The sequence below is a fragment of the Diachasma alloeum genome, unplaced genomic scaffold (genome assembly GCF_001412515.2).
Source record: "Diachasma alloeum isolate Michigan unplaced genomic scaffold, Dall2.0 Dall_scaffold_00256, whole genome shotgun sequence".
Taxonomy (NCBI): domain Eukaryota; kingdom Metazoa; phylum Arthropoda; class Insecta; order Hymenoptera; family Braconidae; genus Diachasma; species Diachasma alloeum.
Window position 1 is genome coordinate 1,090,926 of NW_021680401.1, and position 17,908 is coordinate 1,108,833.

A 17,908-nucleotide genomic window follows, 5' to 3' on the forward strand; every position below is an offset into this window, starting at 1 on the left:
AATCGTATGCGAAGCTCAACTCACCACATGAGAGTGTTTGCATAGGTATAAAATAGAATTCCGTATCTTTTTCTTCATACTCATATGTTCCCCGTCGATTAGCGATATCAATTGATATTTTCTCCGTTTCCCATTTTACTATGGAACTATAATGAAGGTATTGACATACAGCTTCGATGTTGCAACCGTCAGCACCTGCGGCTATCATGTGTGAAAGAGCACTCCAAGCTACATTCTCCCAAGAATGACGAGGCATACGGCTGGTTTCACATATTGTTTGTCGTTCCGCAGGACCATAGCCATACACCCCCAAAGTGCCAACAACCATGTAACATATCTATCCAACAGAAATTCTGTGAACTTCCTAGATAAAGACTCAATAAAGCTTTTGGCACCGACGTCGGTGGCCGAGTGGATTAGACGCAAGTCTAGTGTGGAACCGATTCCCCGTGGAACCGAATTTTTCAACAGAAGGCTCCGGTGAGCGGGAGATTGCTAATAAAGGAACCGCCTGTATCGCAATGGTTTTTCTGTGGTTTCCCCATGCTACTTCTATATGTTCTATAGGAGTGCGAATGCGGTACAGTGTAGAATCCACAGCCGCATGCATCGGGAGTGCCGAATGGGACCCGAAAGGGGACTCCGAGGCCGCAAAAAAAAGCTTTTGGCGTAAATGGTTAACTTGAAAGTACACATTGCCATGAGGGAAGATGGGCTAAATTAGTGGATAGAATCATGATTCAAAGTTACACATGAGATTATTCAAAGTACATGAGCTTACCGTTATATCAGTATCTTCATTGACTTATTCATTCCAAGTGTACCTACAAGGATATCGAAAGCAATCAATATCTTTTACTGTCAAAAAATGTTCTAGAGAATGTCAGTTTTCCGATTACGCTGAGAAGTTCGGGTTCATCTTCTGGTTCTGGTTCTGATTCTGGTTCCGGTTCTAACTGAGGTTCTGATTTTGGTTCTGATTCCTGATTAACTACTTTTTCTGAACTTGATGAAGACGACGAGCTTGATGAAGACGAAGAACTAGATGAGGAACTTGCTGAAGAATCAGAGTCTTTCGTACTTGGATTGCAGTTGGGAAGAAATGAAATGAATATCTGAAGAAATGAAAAAAAAGAACATTCATTCATTCATATTTTTTCTTTTCCTACTAGCATTACGGTTTTATAGGCATCCCATTCGTCTGCCTTACCTCTCCCGCTTCTCTCTTCTGATTTTTATCTGCGTTACCATGGGCCGTCTTACTCTTAACCGCACCACATTCGGGTTAGGACTGCATGGGAAACCATGGAAAACCACAGTCGTATAGCCGGCTGATTGTGCAGAGCCCTAATGTGCGCTTCTGTCGAACTGACTGGACGGGCACATTAGGCCACTACACCGCGCCTACCTTCCTAAATTTTTAGGCAAGAGTGTTCCTAAGCAGTTACCCATCCATGTACTAACCGCGCTAAACGCAGCTGCACTCGGATGTCCGCCGGAGCAACACCTAATTCACCCAACCATTACGCTCGGTCTGAAAAAAAAAAGGAATAATTCCCTTCTATATGGGGATAATTTTCCCTTTTCACCTTAACAGGCTGCAAGAATCGGCATTCAAATCTTTTGATCGGAGCAAAGAATCCCGTAAATTGGACGTCATTGCCTCCATCTTTTGCAACGCATTGCAATAGCTCGATGAGAATGAACAATTTTACGAAGAACAATACAGTAGGAAGAGCTCTTATGGTTGGTGTTTTCGATAGTCAATGTTGCGTACTGCAATAAAGGCTGCAGAACGAATGGATAATGTCTTATCATGGAAGTATATAATTGGCGACAAAAGGGACTTGTCTCATACCATAAAATTTTTTGATGTTAATGCTCAGGAAAGACCGGGGTAAAATGAGACCCCTCGGTTTTTTTTTTCATTTCTCAATAAGACAAACGAGTTCGTTGTTTCATTATATATAACGTCCTCTAATAGATCTCATTCGTACGAAAATTAATTTTCGAATAAAAAAAATTTTCTATCTGAGAAAATCGCCAATCGTCGTTACGAGAAATATTCTAATTTTGATGGGAATAAGAATCGATGCGAAATCAAAAATTGTTTGTCTGCTGCAGATTTTTTGTACATTAATCATAACTCGCCGTTTTTGTCTCCACTGTGAGGGACGGTTGTCTGATCAGATCATTCTCTCACATTTTTGGAGCCGATGAGTTCTTCTTTGTGGGCTCCAAAAAATATAGAAAAGAAAATTATTTTTAATTTGAGAAGGACAAGTGTTGGAGGGATCAAAATTTTCTCAACGGTCAAACAATCATGGGGGTCGTCTGAGCTAATTAAGCAGTTTGGAGTCTGGTTAGTCCTTGGATGGATGTCCGCTTAGCCCTGCCTCCTCATGTAGAACTCCTGCCAACAGGTGCGAATGTAGAGCCCTACTGTATCTATCTAGTCAGGGTGATTGATGGGCACAATAGGGCCCCGGAATATCGGCCAGCTGTACGACTGGGGTTTCCTATGGTTTCTCTTTTAGTCATAGTCTGAATGTGGTGCAGTTGGGTAACAAATTAAGACGGCCCATGGTAAGGAAAATATGGGGAGGGGGAACATGAAAAAATGAGTAGGAGAGGCATGAAGGCCGATAGAAATGGAGCGCCTATAAATCCGTAATGATAGTTGGAAAGTGACATGAATAATACAAAAAAACTCGCATCTGCTTGGAGAATAATTATTGTATTTATTGTGCATTCATCAAGTAGAACTGCAACACAAGGTAATGCGTGTAATATACAGTGTTAAGATACTTACGTTTCGGTACAATTAGGACCTTTTTCGGGTAACTTATACGTCGTGAACGATCCTGCCGCACGGTTTTCTGAAGCGCCACGATACAAATTGAATGAGACACTCAACTTGCCACATGCAAGTTTTTCCTTCGTTATGAAATAGAATTCCGTATCTTTTTCTTTATATTCATATGATCCCTGTCGATTAACAATATCAATTTATAATTCATCAATTTCTCATTTTACTATTCCAATATAATGAAGGTAATGACATACAGCTTTGATGTTGCAACCATCAGAATCTCCGGCTATCATGTGTGAAATGGTATTCCAAACTACCTCCGACCAAGAACCACGAGGCTCACGGCTCATTTCACATATTGTTTGTCGTTCCTCAGGACCATAGGAATACATCCCCAAGTCGCCAAAAATCATGTAAGTTATCTATCCAACAGAATTTCTGTGAAATTCCTGCATAGGGACTCAATAAAACTTTTGGCGTACCGTGGAATTATCAGTATTGGACTGTGTACGAGTATCTGACATTCGAGCTCACTTTCTTTGATATTTCGCTTTTTTTAATTGCTCAACTGAAAAGCTCTCTCTCTCAATAGTTAATTGAAAGAGAAACTTTTTTTCTGTGGATTAAACACGCCCGGTGCGAGTGAGTCCCCATCGACCGTGCGAGCGACAGTGTTACTACATTCACTACCGCTCGCATCATGCTATGTACTGTGTGTAAGCGCCAACATGGCAATAGCCTGTTCGGTTGAACCCAATAGCCCTGCGAAGGATTAAGGCTAGCGACCGATCACGACTGCAAAACGGTTTAAGTCGAGTTATTTCTCAGTTGAGTTTTTGAGGAATATTTCGGAATCTAAGGGAGATAGTGTTATTTTCCTAATTACATTTGTTGTAGTTCTCAATAGGCTCTACACAAAAGGTTATAACAAAAATTTTACTATCTCCTTTAGATTCCGAGATATTCACTGAAAACTGGTCAATAGTGAAATTTGACTTCTACCGTTTTACCACTTTGCTGCTAAATTGATATTGTTGACTGCTGATCTTACAATTGCGATGCCTATAATTATGAATAAAGTAGACAATTGCAGTATTAATATTAGCAGCAGAATTCTCATTTATTTTACCTCAATTGCAATGTTTGGACTCAAACATTATCTACTGCATGCGCCTAGAAAATGATTAGAACTATCCTCGAAATTTCTGTCGTATACTTGTTTACGCGATTAGACTCCGGTTTATTAGACAACACGGATTTCTCGGATTAGAAAAAATTTTCAGGGTATTACGAAATTTTATAGGTGTTTACCCCTCAACGATTAACGAAGGATGAAGGCTAGCGGCCGATCGCCAGTGCATTCACGGATGCATTATTCATACGATTTTCAAAATTTGTCATGTTTCTGAAATGTTCAGAATCACTTTTTGTCCATTACATATATTTTCGACTTGGGATACTTCTTAGAATGTCGGATACTAGTACCTCCACGGTAAATGGTTAGCTTGAGAGTATACGTCGCCATGAAGAAAGATGGGTTAAATTAGTGCATGGAATTACGATTCAAAGTTACACATAAGATGAATCAATGTACATGTACCTACCGTTATATTAGTATCTTCATTGACATCTTCATTCCAATTGAAAGTACAAGGATAATTTATGCAATCAATGTCTTTTACTGTAAAAAAATCTTCCTGGTTGTGGTAAAATGTACCGAATGAGAGTTTTCCGAGTACAACATAAAGTTCGGGGCCATCTTCTGGTTCTGGTTCTGCTTCTGGTTCTGGTTCTGCCTCTGGTTCTGCCTCTGGTTCTGATTCTGCTTCTGGTTCTGTTTCTGGATCTCCCTCTGGTTCTGATTCTGATTCTGTTTCTGGTTCTGGTTCTGATTCTGATTCTGGTTCTGTTTCTGGTTCTGCCTCTGGTTCTGCTTCTAATTCTGATTCTGCTTCTGCTTCTGGTTCTGCCTCTGGTTCTGGTTCTGATTCTGATTCTGATTCTGGTTCTGTTTCTGGTTCTGGTTCTGCCTCTGGTTCTGCTTCTAATTCTGATTCTGCTTCTGCTTCTCGTTCTGCTTCTGATTCTGCCTCTGGTTCTGATTCTAATTCTGGTTCTGTTTCTGGTTCTGCCTCTGATTCTGCTTCTAATTCTGATTCTGCTTCTCGTTCTGGTTCTGCTTCTGTTTCTGCCTCTGGTTCTGCCTCTGTTTCTGATTCTGGTTCTGGTTCTGTTTCTGGTTCTGCTTCTGGTTCTGCCTCTGGTTCTGATTCCGGTTCTGTTTCTGGTTCTGGTTCTGATTCTTGACTAATGTCTTCTTCTGAACTTGATGAAGACGACGAACTTGATGACGAACTTGATGAAGAATCAAAGTCTTTCGTACTTGGATTGCAGTTGGGAAAAAATGGAATGAATATCTGAAGAAGTAAAGAAAGAAGGAATAATTTCCTTCCATATATGGATAATTTTTCCTTCTCACCTTAACACGCTGCAAGTACCGGCATTCAAATCTTTTGATCGGAGCAAAGAACCCCGTAAATTGAACGTCATTCCCTCCATCCTTCGCATCGCATTGTGATAGCTGGATGAGAATGAGCAATTTTCCGAAAAACAATATAGGTAGAATAGCTCTCATGGTTGCTGTCTTCAATAGACAATGTCGCGTATTGCAATGTCAGTGTTCATGATATTCGATTTACTAAAGGCTGCGGAACGCACGGACATTGTGTTATCACGGAAGTATATAATTGCCGACAAAAAAGACTTGCCTCATACGAGGAAAAAACTCAGATATTGATAATTACGCCACGCGATCTTTTTTTTCAACACCCATGCAAGAAATACCAAGGCTGCCGATAGGAACAAGCTGTATGAACTCTGCGTTGGCGAGACTCAGTCGCTCAGGCCTCAGCCAGCTCTGTTGTCATTGTGGATATTACCCTGAAACGAGTACGTCAAGGCACCTCTGGGGCGTAACTAATCCTCAAGAATAAAGTATACTTTAAATTCAGTTCCGTAACTCTTGGAATAGTGACCATCAATTTATGATGGTGAAAACATTGTTATCCCCTCCACAAAGAGTCATAAATATCCACCACATCATTCAAGTTAAACCCAAATCAGGCTTGCGGCAGCCCTTTGAGCACGAGGTTGCATAATTATAATTATCCTCATCTGTAATTAATTGACTAATGGATTTTGAACTCACCAATACATCAGATCTGTTTGTTTATTCAATTCGTAATAGTTTTATTCGTGGATACACAAAGGAACAACACGTTGTATTTTCATCGTTTTGTTTATTTAAAAAAAATAGAAACCCCAATGAACCTTATTTATAGCGCGCGGAGCGTGCAACATACCCTGGTATAAAAAAAAAACAAAGAAAATAATATCTCAAAAATAAATTGTAAACAGAATCTGTCTAATTGGGTGATAGTTTTTCAAGTTGCCCAATCCTAGATATCGTCATTAATTGTCATATGTTTGCCATCATATTGAGTAATCAATGAGATGCCACTGTCAACATTGGTCAATTTCCAATACGAAAACAGAGTATTGCTTATCACCATAACTAGAAGGTCCCTACAAATCGAGAATGTTTTATGTAGTAGCGCACGGCAGTTGATGATGAATTTAGTAGCGAAGGGGTAAAACGGTTCAAGTCGACTCATCTCCCAGTTGAGTTTTTGAGGAGTATTTCGAAATCTAAGGGAGATAGCGAAATTTTCCTAATTACATTTGTTGGAGTTCTCAATCGGCTCTACACAAAAGGTTATAACAAAAATTTTACTATCTCCTTTAGATTCCGAGATATTCATTGACAACTGGTCAATAATCAAATTTGACTTGTACCGTTTTACCACTTCGCTACTAAAATGATATTGCTGCCTGCTGATCTTACAATTGCGATGCTCATAATCATGAATAAAGTAGACAATTGCAGTACTAATATTAGCAGCAGAATTCCCATTTATTTTACCTCAATTGCAATGGTTAGACTCAAACATTATCTACTGCATGCGCCTAGAAAACGATTAGAACTATCTTCGAAATTGCTGTCGTCTACTTGTTTACGCGATAAGACTCCGGTTTATTAGATAACACGGACTTCTCGGATTAGAAAAAATTTTCAGGCAAATACGAAATTTTATAGGTGTTTACCCCTCAACAATTTTTGTATCGTCCTCTTAAAATTTACTATTGAACTGACGATGAAAATTCAATTATTCCACCAGCAATCTTGTTAAAATTAATAATCAGATATAAATCAGCAGATATAGGATGGTGGGGAAGGAACAAGAAGAGTAGGAGAGGCGTAAAGATGGCTGAAAATGAGGCGCCTAAAAACTCATAATCATGTTGATAAGAAACATGAACAATTCAAAAAAAAACTCACACCTGCTCGAAGGATAATTATTGTATTTATTGTGCATTCATCAATTAGAACTGCAACACGAGATAACGAGATGATATACAGTATTAAGGCTTTTTCGTTTCAGTACAATTAGGACCTTTTTTAGGCAACTGATAAGTCATAAACGATGCCGTGGTGCGTTTATCCGAACCCTTACGATACAAATCATATGCGAAGCTCAACTGACCACATGAGAGTGTTTGCATAGGTGTAAAATAGAATTCCGTATCCTTTTCTTCATACTCGTATGTTCCCTGTCGATTAGCGATATCAATTGATAATTTATCAATTTCCCATTTTACTATGGAACTATAATGAAGGTAATGACATACAGCTTTAATGTTGCAACCATCAGCACCTCCAGCTATCATGTGTGAAAGAACACTCCAAGCTATATTCTCCCAGGAAGTACGAGGCATGCGGCTGGCTTCACATATGGTTTGGAGTTCAGGAGGACCATAGTCATACACCCCCATATCGCCAAAAACCATGTAAGATATCTATCCAATAGAATTTCTGTGAACTTCCTACATAGAGACTCAATAAAGCTTTTGGCGTGAATGGTTGACTTGAAAGCACACGTTGCCATGAGGGAAGGCTAAATTACTGTATAGAATTACGATTCACAGTTACATATGAGATTAATCAAAGAACATGTGCTTACCGTTATATCAGTATCTTCATTGACGTCTTCATGCCAAGTGTAGGTACAAGGATAGTTTATGCAATCAATGTTTTTTACTGTCAAGAAATCTTCCTTGTCGTGGTGAGTTGTAGCGAATGCGAGTTTTCCCATCACGCCATGGAGATCGGGGTCTGGTTCTGCTTCCGGTTCTGGTTCTAGTTTCGGTTCTAGTTCTGGTTCTGATTTTGGTTCTTGTTCTGATTTTGGTTCTGGTTCTGGTTCTGGTTCTGATTTCTGATTAATTTTTTCTTCTGAACATGATAAAGACGATGAACCTGACGAGGAACTTGTTAAAGAATCAGCTAAAGTTCCTCATCAAATTCAAACTTGACAAGTTCCGCATGTTTTAAACGGATTGTAGTTGAAAATAAAATAGAATGAATATGTGAGGAAGTGAAAAAAAGGAATAGTTTCCTTTTATAAGTGAAAAATTTTTGCGTCTGACCTTAACCCGCTTCAACAATCGGCTTTGAAGTCGTTTGATAGGTGGCAAGAGCCCCGTAAATTGGAAGTCACTCCCTCTATTCCTCGCATCACATTGCGATAGCTCAATGAGAATCAACAATTTTCCGAAGAACAATACAGTTAAAAGAGCTCTCATGTTTGGTATCTTCAATAGTCAATGCCGCGTATGGCAATGTCAGTGTTTATGATATTCGAGTTACTAAAGACTGCGGAAAGAGTGGACATTGTCTTATCATGGAGGCATGTAATTGGCAACAAAGTGGATGTGCCTCATGCGATAAAAAACTTGCATATTAATAATTACACCACGTTTGATTTCTTTATTAACACCTACCCAGGATTGGCGACGATCACTGGCTCAGGCCGCAGCTGTTCCTGTTCTCATTATCGATATTATGCTGAAATGACGGCGATTCCTAAGGCCATCTCCGAGGCTGAATTCAGGTCTAAGGTAGCTGGTGCCTGCAACGCCCAGTGGGTAATACCGTCCACTTGTTCTTCTCAGGATTGACTGAGAATAATTTTTTTTCTCCTTTTTTATGCAAATATTTGATAACAACAAGTAATTTCAACAGAAATTTTCAATTTTCTCTTGTGGAAACATCGTTGAAATCCAAATAATTTCTTACAGAATTGTTAAAATATTTCTATCCCAGAATTTAAGATTTTTCAAATTTTCCGTTGGTGCATAATTGTATGGAGTAAGAAATATATTTTCCGTACTGCTTCTCACTTCTCCCAGTATTGGTATTGACCCTTCTTCAAACTGGTAAAAGTGAAAATCACTACGGAAAAATATCGTTCGCATCTAGTGCCACAGAGGTTTCCAGCTCGTGTGATTGACACACCTCACCTTCAGCTCGGTACGCCAACCTCACACGAGCCGAAAACCCCAGTGGCACTCGACACGAAATATACTAGTTCGTTATACATTTCCATATCTACTGCGACCTTTTCGATAGCAGAAAAATATCTTCATCAGTTATTATTGGCAATTTTATCAGCCTCCGCATTTGTGGGTAATTCCTCCCAGAGTTTGTGGCTAATCCCACCCAGGGTTTCTATGGAGCTGCTAGACTCTGCAGCTAGAGGGCAGTCGAGTGACAGCTCGATTGTTTGGGATAGTCGGTGGCCACTGGAAGATCGTGTAAATTCAGGATAATTTATTATTTTTCACTTGTAATATCATAAGAGCTTCAAAACTAGCGGATATTTTCCGATAGGTCCGTTGCAAACAAACGAAGGAGTCAAGTTTTTCAGGTTAAAAAATCACGAGTGCGAAGCACGAGTTGAGGAAAATGCCCGATTAATTTTAAAGCTCGTGTGGTATTCGGGCTATTATTTTTCCAATCCAAATGTCGGGGAATATAATTGGACCATGAGACGAAACTCACAATTGAGAAACGAAAATTGTATAATTAACACAACGACACAATTGAATTCAATCTGTCAGTTTGACGAGGGGTTATTTCGACTGCATGATGTTTTATTTCTTATATAGCGACTACCAGAGAAAATTATCAAAAAATTATCAGTTGAAAACCCTGTAGCTTGTACCACGTGATGTCGAATGGGCCAATTATATTTCCCGATATTTGGGTTGGAAAAAAAATCAGTAGTAATACCCCAAGAGCTTCAAAATTATCGGGTATTTCCCGATAGCTTCGTTGCAAACAAATGAGGGTGTCAAGTTTTGCATGTTAAATGAGGGTGTCTGGTTGCAAGTTTTGCGTTTGCGCTCGGGATTTTTTAACCTGCAAAACTTGGCACGATGGTTTGTTTGCAGGCGAGTTTGAGGGAAATACCCGATTAATTTTGAATCTCGAGGGGTATTTGTCGGATTATTTTTCCCAATCTGATTTTTGCCAAGCTCAATGCAGTGGACAACATCAGGAGGTGAATTGGGGAAGATTTAAACAAATTATGATAATAGAATAACCCGATTTCCATAGACTGTCAAATATAAAATTCTATCTGACATGGCCCGAAAAAGTGAAGAGCTACTGCAAAATATTCAAAAGCTAGGAGGAAATATCCGAAATAAAACTGTCGGGTAGCCTCAAATACTGCGCTCTGATTGGTCGAAATCCGATTGGGAAAAATAGTCATAAATATCCGCCACATCATTCCTGAAGGACATTGATTTTCCTCTTGGTCGTTGGAGTAAAGAACATAATTTTTGCTTCGATTCGAAAGAGAGACCATCAGTAAGAATATTTTTTAAAAAACACAAAGAAGATCATATCTCCAAAATAAACTGTAAAAAGAATCTTCCAAAATTGAGTGATAATTTTTCAAACCACCCAATCCTAGAAAAAATTGTCATCAATTTTCATATGTTTGCCATCATATTGAATAATCTTCGAAATGCCAGTATCGATATTGGTCAATTTCCAATATGAAAACAGGCTATTGCTTATTATCATAATTAGAAGATCCAGCATGTTTCATATATAGTAGCGCACCACACTTCTTCTTCTGTTCGTTTTGGTTATATCCTCTTACTAAAGGCGCACCACACTTGATCATGGACTGATATTGTTGACTACCGATCTTAATATTGCGATGCCTATAAATATGAAAAAATTAGACTATTGTAAGGCTAATATTAGCAGCAGACTTCTCATTTATTCCACCTTTATTACGATGTTTGGACTCATACATTATCTATGGCATGCGCCTAGGAAGTAATTAGAACTATCCTTGGACTTGCTGCCGTATAGTAGTTTACGCGGTAAAACACCAGTTTATTAGACAACACGCACTTCTCGAACTGGAAAAATAGTGTCTCAAGTTAGGATACTTTTATTTCGTTAAGGTATATTCCAAGACAATCGGACTCCAAAGTTAGTCCCTGTGGATTTCCGGAAAAAAATAATAAATAACTTAATTTATTGCAGACTCATTTTATATGATGTGACGTTATCACCCAAATCTGAACAAATCATTTCTTTCGTCTCCGCCGCGTTTTTCTTGAGTTGCAAAACGAAAAGGGGAGAGTGCCTCAGATGCTACTTTTCACGTGACATGATTTTTTCAGCTTATTTTTATTGCAGGATAAAGCAATGTACAACTACAACTGATAGATGACAAATCAAATTAACCATATGGCGGGGGAAAATCGAAATCTAAATATGATGAAATGTAGAGGCCAAAAATTGATGCAAAGTATTTTTTCGTACTGCTTCTCTCGATTTCTCGTCTGGTATTGGTATTGAACACTTCTCAAACGCCAAAACTTGAAATTTACTGCGGACAAATCTTTTCCAGGCTGTGGCGATGGGATTTTTTTCATCCGTGTGGTTGGCCAGTCCTCCCCTGGTAGAAATTTAAAGTCGATTTGCTACCGCCCCGGATGTTCCTGAACGACATTAAGTGTTAAGACGACGTACCGTAAGGACGTCGGATAATACCGTTGATACGGCTTCCGTCTTAGTTTTTCGATAGTTTTGTAAATTCTACACAGAGAGAATAGAGAGAACAGTAAATATTAGCATGGTCGGAGGAAAGATTACTATGTCAACATAGTATCGCTTACTATAACATAGGAAAGCTTACTATGTTACACAGTAATTATTGCCTTGTCCATAGTATTTATTACCATTGACCACTTGACCAGCTTACTATTCCCCATAGTAACCATGACGATGTTTCATCCCGCACGAAAAAATTTATATTATGAAAAATATGTAAAAAAATATCTTAAATTGGCTCAATTTATATTTAAAAAAAATGAAATATAGGTCCGGTTGCACCAGCTCCGGGGGACGAAAACGTCAGATAATAACAAAAGTAAATTTGGATGTTTAATGGATTATTTTACCCGGGAGAGTATCTCAAATTTATCCCAGGAACAAAAAATAAAATTTAACTGCAAATGGGGCTACAGGATAAATAAAAAATTATTTTTCGGGTCAAATATTGAAAAACTATGACACCTACGATATAATTGACCCCGAGGATAAATGTTACCCTGGGGTTTATTTGGATAACAGGGCTTGGAGGAACCGGGCCATATATTTATATATATTTTTTATATATACTTTATAAATTAAAAAAACTAGGCAAACATGCGCGCTGTCGGGTGCGACCACCTTCAAGTGAGCGCTGCAACGCACAATTATGTACTCATAGCAATGGAAATCATTGATTGATCCATCAACCAATCGCAAGGCGAATAAAAAGTTAACAATCAAAACAATCATTCATTGTCAATCAACTTTATGAAAAAGGATATGTGGACTTAGCCCATATTATATATTTTTTTTAATTTTTTTGTTGGGGGATGGTAGCCATTACCATGTCCATAGTAATACTTACAAAACTGGCATTTCATACATTTCAAATGCAAATATTTATATACATTTACTTGTGGCAAGTAAATTTACTTGGCAAAAGTCTTTTTTTTTTTAGTGTATGTGCGGATTCCGACATAGTAATCTTTACTATTTTATTTTCTCCGTATGCGAGTAATCGAGCACTTATAGGGGGTGGGGGGGCAAAACGGACCAAGGGGGCAAAACGGACCGGGGGGTAAAACGGACCCCTGGGGGCAAAATGGACCCCTAAAAAAAAGTTTTTTTTTTCTCACGAATAAAATTTTCCAAAATTCATCACTGAATAGGAGGGGTGAGAATGATGGAGGAGGAGGTGGTGGTCGGTGGGTGATGGAGTTAGACGCCAGATACTATTTTTGAACCAGTTAAACCCCGCAGGAAAGTTTTTTCTTTCAATAATGACACCTTTTTCACTTCGTAATTGACTTTTATAATTTATTATTAGAGGTGAACGTGAAAAGTATACTGCCATTAATGAAAATTGAGAACAACATCATAGTAAGATAACTTCATTCTAATGAATACGAAAATGTCCACGTTCTAATCAAAAGTCTTGGTGAAATTGGATGGAATGATGATGAATAAGAACAATGATGATTAATAACAATAATAAATAACTTCCATATCCCGGGAAGTTAATAATAACAGTGATGATTAATAAAAATAATAAATAATAACAGTGATGATTAATAACAAAAATAAATAATAACAATGATGATGAATAACAATAATGAATAATAACAAATATAAAATATGAGGTTAGTAATAAATAATAAAGTTTTAGTCTGATTCTTTGCACTCGTCACAAAAAAAGTACGTGGGTCCTGCATTTTCATCAATGTTAGCACAGGTACAATGAGCCCAACCGTTGCAACTCTGGCACTGAATCCACTCCCCACCACTGTCATAAAAACGTTTTTCACAATAAATGCATGGAACATTGTCTGCATCATTGGATTTCTTTCTGATTCCCCTCAAACTTGCCCCCCAGCCCGTTTTGCCCCGTTGGTCCGTTTTGCCCCCCCTCCCCTAATTAAAGAAAAGCAATACCTCTCTATATTATAAAAATCCAAATCGACTCGAACTTGAGACTCCACAATTAAGGATCACAAGGGTCAAAATAAGGGTTATGCGGGTCAAATGACGGGTCACGAGGGTCAGAATAAGGATGATGGAGGTCATATGTGGGTCATATGGGAATTGGTGAGCGGAGCGAGCAGGAGGCGTAGCCCCCTAGTGAATACTATAAAACGACTAGTCTATTTTATTCAAAGTTGGAGTTGTGAACGCAAAAGAAACAAGATTATTCCTTACTTGGGCGGTACATGCACCATCTTTCCTAGGTCAACATGTTCTGATTTGAACTGTGCCAGTTTTTTCCTCGGGAAAAATGCAGTACAGTGTTGACTCACGATTGGACGCATATGCTGAGACAGACTCCAAAACACTGAAAAAACATAATAACGCAGACGAAATCCGAAACTTTGCATTTATCAATGGCAACATTAATAATGAATTTCTTCCATTCTTCTCTTTACAGCTCCCCTATTCCATGGAGGTGGATTATAATGTGATGGGTGTGCAGGGCGGTAATCCCGAGGCAGTGGCCTTGCTTCGTCCTCGGGTCAATGTCTCAGCTAAAGGTGAAGTTCCTACCAACCTTCAAGTTTTCAGAATAAGAATACCGTGTTCGGGTCTAGTCAGTGCTGAAATACCAATGACTTTGAGGTTAAATGTCACAGCACCACCTGGCACCAGGTACAACGACACAATGCTCATTTTCAGGAGGAATAAAATTTGCTTAAAAGGTAAGTTTAGCATTCGTGAACTAAAGTAATTGAACAATTTTTCATTGAAAAAGGAGAGAAAAGGACCCAGAAAAATGATTTATTTTAATCAAATAAAGTTTTCTTTATATTAAATAAATGTTTCTTTACTATTAATAAATCTTTATTTGAATCAAATAAATTTTTTCTTTGTACGCAATAAATATTTATTTGATAATAATAATAATTTATTATCACTTTGAGATGGTAATGAACTTGAAAAAGATTGAAAGAAAATCATGCAATAATTATTAGGGGCTGTACATACATCACATAAAACATTTAGCGGGGACGGGGGAGAAATTTCTGTTCCATGGTTTCACGGTCAGGCAGACGATGGTGAAAAAAGCTCGTATGTACAAATAAACAATTTGTATGAACAAAGTGTTTATTTGATTAAAAAAAATAATTCATTAGAAATCAATAAATGTTTTTTTTTCAAATTTAATAAAAATTTTATTTGAAATAAATAAATAGTTTGTTTAATATATTGAAATCCTTTTTCTTGAAATAAGTGAAAAATTTCAAATAAAAATTTTTATTTGATTCAAAAGCACCATTTTTCTGGGTGCAACTTAAAACTTATAGAATAAGGAAATTACATTTCTCGTGACATTCGATGTTAAAACTGAGAGAGTAATATCGAGATAATATTCTCGCCTCCTTCATCACCTGGATTCTGCCTGACTGATATTATTTCTAGCCCAGAGAAAATTTCCTAATTTTTCACTTTTCAAATTTCCATTTATTCTCCATATCATCAAGCACATTTCTCCTATATTAAAACCAGAGAATATATTCAAAGTGACGTTATTCTACATTTCAAAATATGCTTTTCCGTTATAAAGGAAATAGGTTGAGATCGACCACATTAGCGAATATTTCCAATTAAATTTTCAATCAAAATGATGGTTTGACTCGTTCTGGTCAGATCAAATGACAGTTAATCACCGGCTACTGATGATTTTGTGGGGACAAACGAATGTAGGTGTTGAAATTCGAGTTAGGGAGTAATGGAACCCAGAGCTGGTGTAATGGGAATGTACATCAAACCATCTACATTTCATGATGAAATTCACGTTCAAAACGCGTCGATGAATGATTGGAAATGATTCTCACGAAAATTTTCATTATTTCGATCATATATTGCAGCATAACTGAATATGACTGAAATTTTGCGGAATTTCGACATTGGAAATTCACCATTTGATGGCAACATCAATGAAAACTGAAATTTTCGGTTAATTATTCGACGAAAATTCATGGAAATATAGTGAACGTTCAGATGATTATTTTTACCAATCGGATTTCGGCCAATCAGACTGCAGTATTGAAGGCTACCCGACAGTTTTATTTCAGATATTTCCTCCTAGCTTTTGAATATTTCGCAGTAGCCCTTCATTTTTTTACCTGAATATTTAGCAGTAGCTCTTCATTTTTTCGGCTCATTTCAGATAGAATCTTATATTTGACAGTCTATGGAAATCGGGTTACTCTATTAGCACAATTTGTTCAAATCTTCCCTAATTCACCTCCTGATGTTGTCCACTGCATAAAAATATTTGTCAAAGACTTACCTCGGAGATGATGTACACTGAGAAAACAATATAATTCTGCCAATCAAATTTGCTTCACGCAAACAATTACCGAAAACTTCCATCCAAAATCTCCCCATAAGTTGTTGTCTGAAGCAAATTTGATTGGCAGAATTATATTTTTGCTCAGTACATCTGATATAATACACGTTGAATAATCTCACGAAAAATCGTTCCCTCGCTTCAATTAAAAATGAATAAGCACTGCAATTTCATAACCCGATATTTCCACGTTCGCAAAATTAAAACTACCTCGACTCATTCCTCACACCGAAACAGACTCTCTCGACAGAAGCTTGATCCCTCATCAACTATCCGCCATTTCACATTTTAATTCAATCCCAACTACATGAAAGGAGGAATGACAATGAGCCAATGAGACTGTCCCATCGTGTTACCCACCTTTTGGCTTTTCGTATCGTCACCGACGGCGGAGACGAGAGAAAACCCGAGTATCCGGTTACAAGGCGAGATGGAAACAGGGTAAAGCAATCCGTCGGAGGTAAAATTGAATCTCGTCGACGGGATTTAATGAAAGGGATCTGACTCTTGAAGCCATTGAGAATCAAGATCAAGGGGCGGCGCATTGGAAGATTGAGGGGAAGGGGGGATGATGGGTGAAGTAGAAGAGGGAGGAGGGTTGGAGGATGGTCCTGGCGCAAATAAGGGTGAAGCATCCCAGGAATGGTAGGAGCTCTTTTTTTATCAAGGAGAAAAAATAAATGCCGACGATACTTCGAGAAGACGAGGATGAATCCTAGAATCATCCAAAACCCCTTATGTAAAATGCCTACGGGCTTATGTTAGTAATTGAAGGGATTAGACTTTATGAGAAGACGACAGACTTTCACAAGGAGAGAAGAGTATGGGACTCATTCTAGTGTTCGCCACTAGAACACTGTTAAAAATTTTCGTCAGAATTTTCCGTGGTAAAATGCGGAAATTTTTATCATGTTTAACTTCCACTGAAATTTCAGGAAATCTCGTTATTGAAAAATCAAATATTCTATTGATTTTCTGTTTGAGTGATCTGAAAATCAATAAAATACTTGATTTTTCAGTTCAATTATGCCGTGAAGCTTCGGAAAAATGAGGATAATTCAAGGAAAAATTGAAAATTCATGTTATTTTCATTCTGAATATTCATGTTCCACTGAAAAATCAGTCGAGTTGTGAAATTTCCGACTCACTACCACTGAAGACTCATGAATTTCTTTGAATTTTACCTAAAACTTGAAATTTCATAACCATTTTTCCCATTTTTCTGCCATATTTTCCATGAATTTTCCATAAATATCTAACAGTGAATAGAAAACCTGCATGAAGCTCAGTCTTTCCGAATTCTCCTCTTAAGAGGAGTTTTACCTCGAGAGAAAAACTTTTGCGTTTTTTGACAAAAAAAATTCAAAAACACTATTTTCCGCGTGATTTTTCTGCAGAAATCCGATTTTGTCGGTCAAATTCGTCTCTGATCGCTGAAAATTAAAGATGCAAGTTTTTTCTAATCGAAAAATCAACTTCCCGTGTAGAAATCCCGTGTAGAAATTCAAAGATAAAAATCAGTAGAAAGAAGTAGGTGAGACAAGGCAGACGAATGGGTAACCTATAAAACCGCAATGCTGGTAGGAAAGGAATATGAACAAAAAAAAAACAATTCGATTCTCCACTTTTGAGTAGCAGGAGACAATTATGACCTACAGAATCAGATTCTTAATGAACAATCGCGCGAAAAATAGTATTTTTAATTTCTTTTTCTCGAAAAATGAAAAAG

The 17,908-nt window shown here is 37.8% G+C and overlaps 3 protein-coding genes across 3 annotated transcripts in view; 1 reads left to right on the forward strand and 2 right to left on the reverse strand.

The window, feature by feature from the left end:
- LOC107037590 (tyrosine-protein kinase Drl) overlaps positions 1–17,908 on the forward strand; it is a 232,699-nt gene that overhangs the window by 170,870 nt on the left and 43,921 nt on the right. The window contains exon 3 of the mRNA XM_015256211.2: positions 14,257–14,524. Coding sequence (XP_015111697.2) covers positions 14,257–14,524 — 268 coding nt within the window. The remainder of the gene's footprint in view (positions 1–14,256; positions 14,525–17,908) is intronic.
- On the reverse strand, positions 2,730–5,490 carry LOC107037592 (protein P200-like). Its single transcript, XM_029126068.1, has 4 exons — positions 5,292–5,490; positions 4,417–5,229; positions 3,067–3,234; positions 2,730–2,988 (listed from the first exon to the last, which is right to left on the reverse strand). The coding sequence occupies exons 1-4, from the start codon at positions 5,445–5,447 to the stop codon at positions 2,809–2,811; spliced, it is 1,317 nt and encodes a 438-aa protein (XP_028981901.1). The 5' UTR covers positions 5,448–5,490; the 3' UTR covers positions 2,730–2,808.
- On the reverse strand, positions 7,251–8,530 carry LOC107037591. Its single transcript, XM_015256212.1, has 4 exons — positions 8,360–8,530; positions 7,894–8,148; positions 7,562–7,729; positions 7,251–7,483 (listed from the first exon to the last, which is right to left on the reverse strand). The coding sequence occupies exons 1-4, from the start codon at positions 8,513–8,515 to the stop codon at positions 7,295–7,297; spliced, it is 768 nt and encodes a 255-aa protein (XP_015111698.1). The 5' UTR covers positions 8,516–8,530; the 3' UTR covers positions 7,251–7,294.

What these genes read in the sequence shown, in the direction of transcription:
- LOC107037591 (XM_015256212.1), bottom strand. Translation starts at nt 8,515, where the DNA reads ATGAGAGCTCTTTTAACTGTATTGTTCTTCGGAAAATTGTTGATTCTC. An exon ending in GATTGTTGAAGCGGGTTAAG is followed by an intron (nt 8,149 to 8,359) that starts GTCAGACGCAAA and finishes AAAATTAATCAG; the next exon opens with AAATCAGAACCAGAACCAGA. An exon ending in ATGAAGATACTGATATAACG is followed by an intron (nt 7,730 to 7,893) that starts GTAAGCACATGT and finishes TCTATTGGATAG; the next exon opens with ATATCTTACATGGTTTTTGG.
- LOC107037592 (XM_029126068.1), bottom strand. Translation starts at nt 5,447, where the DNA reads ATGAGAGCTATTCTACCTATATTGTTTTTCGGAAAATTGCTCATTCTC. An exon ending in ATGAAGATACTAATATAACG is followed by an intron (nt 3,235 to 4,416) that starts GTAGGTACATGT and finishes TCTGTTGGATAG; the next exon opens with ATAACTTACATGATTTTTGG. An exon ending in ATGGTTGCAACATCAAAGCT is followed by an intron (nt 2,989 to 3,066) that starts GTATGTCATTAC and finishes GTTAATCGACAG; the next exon opens with GGATCATATGAATATAAAGA.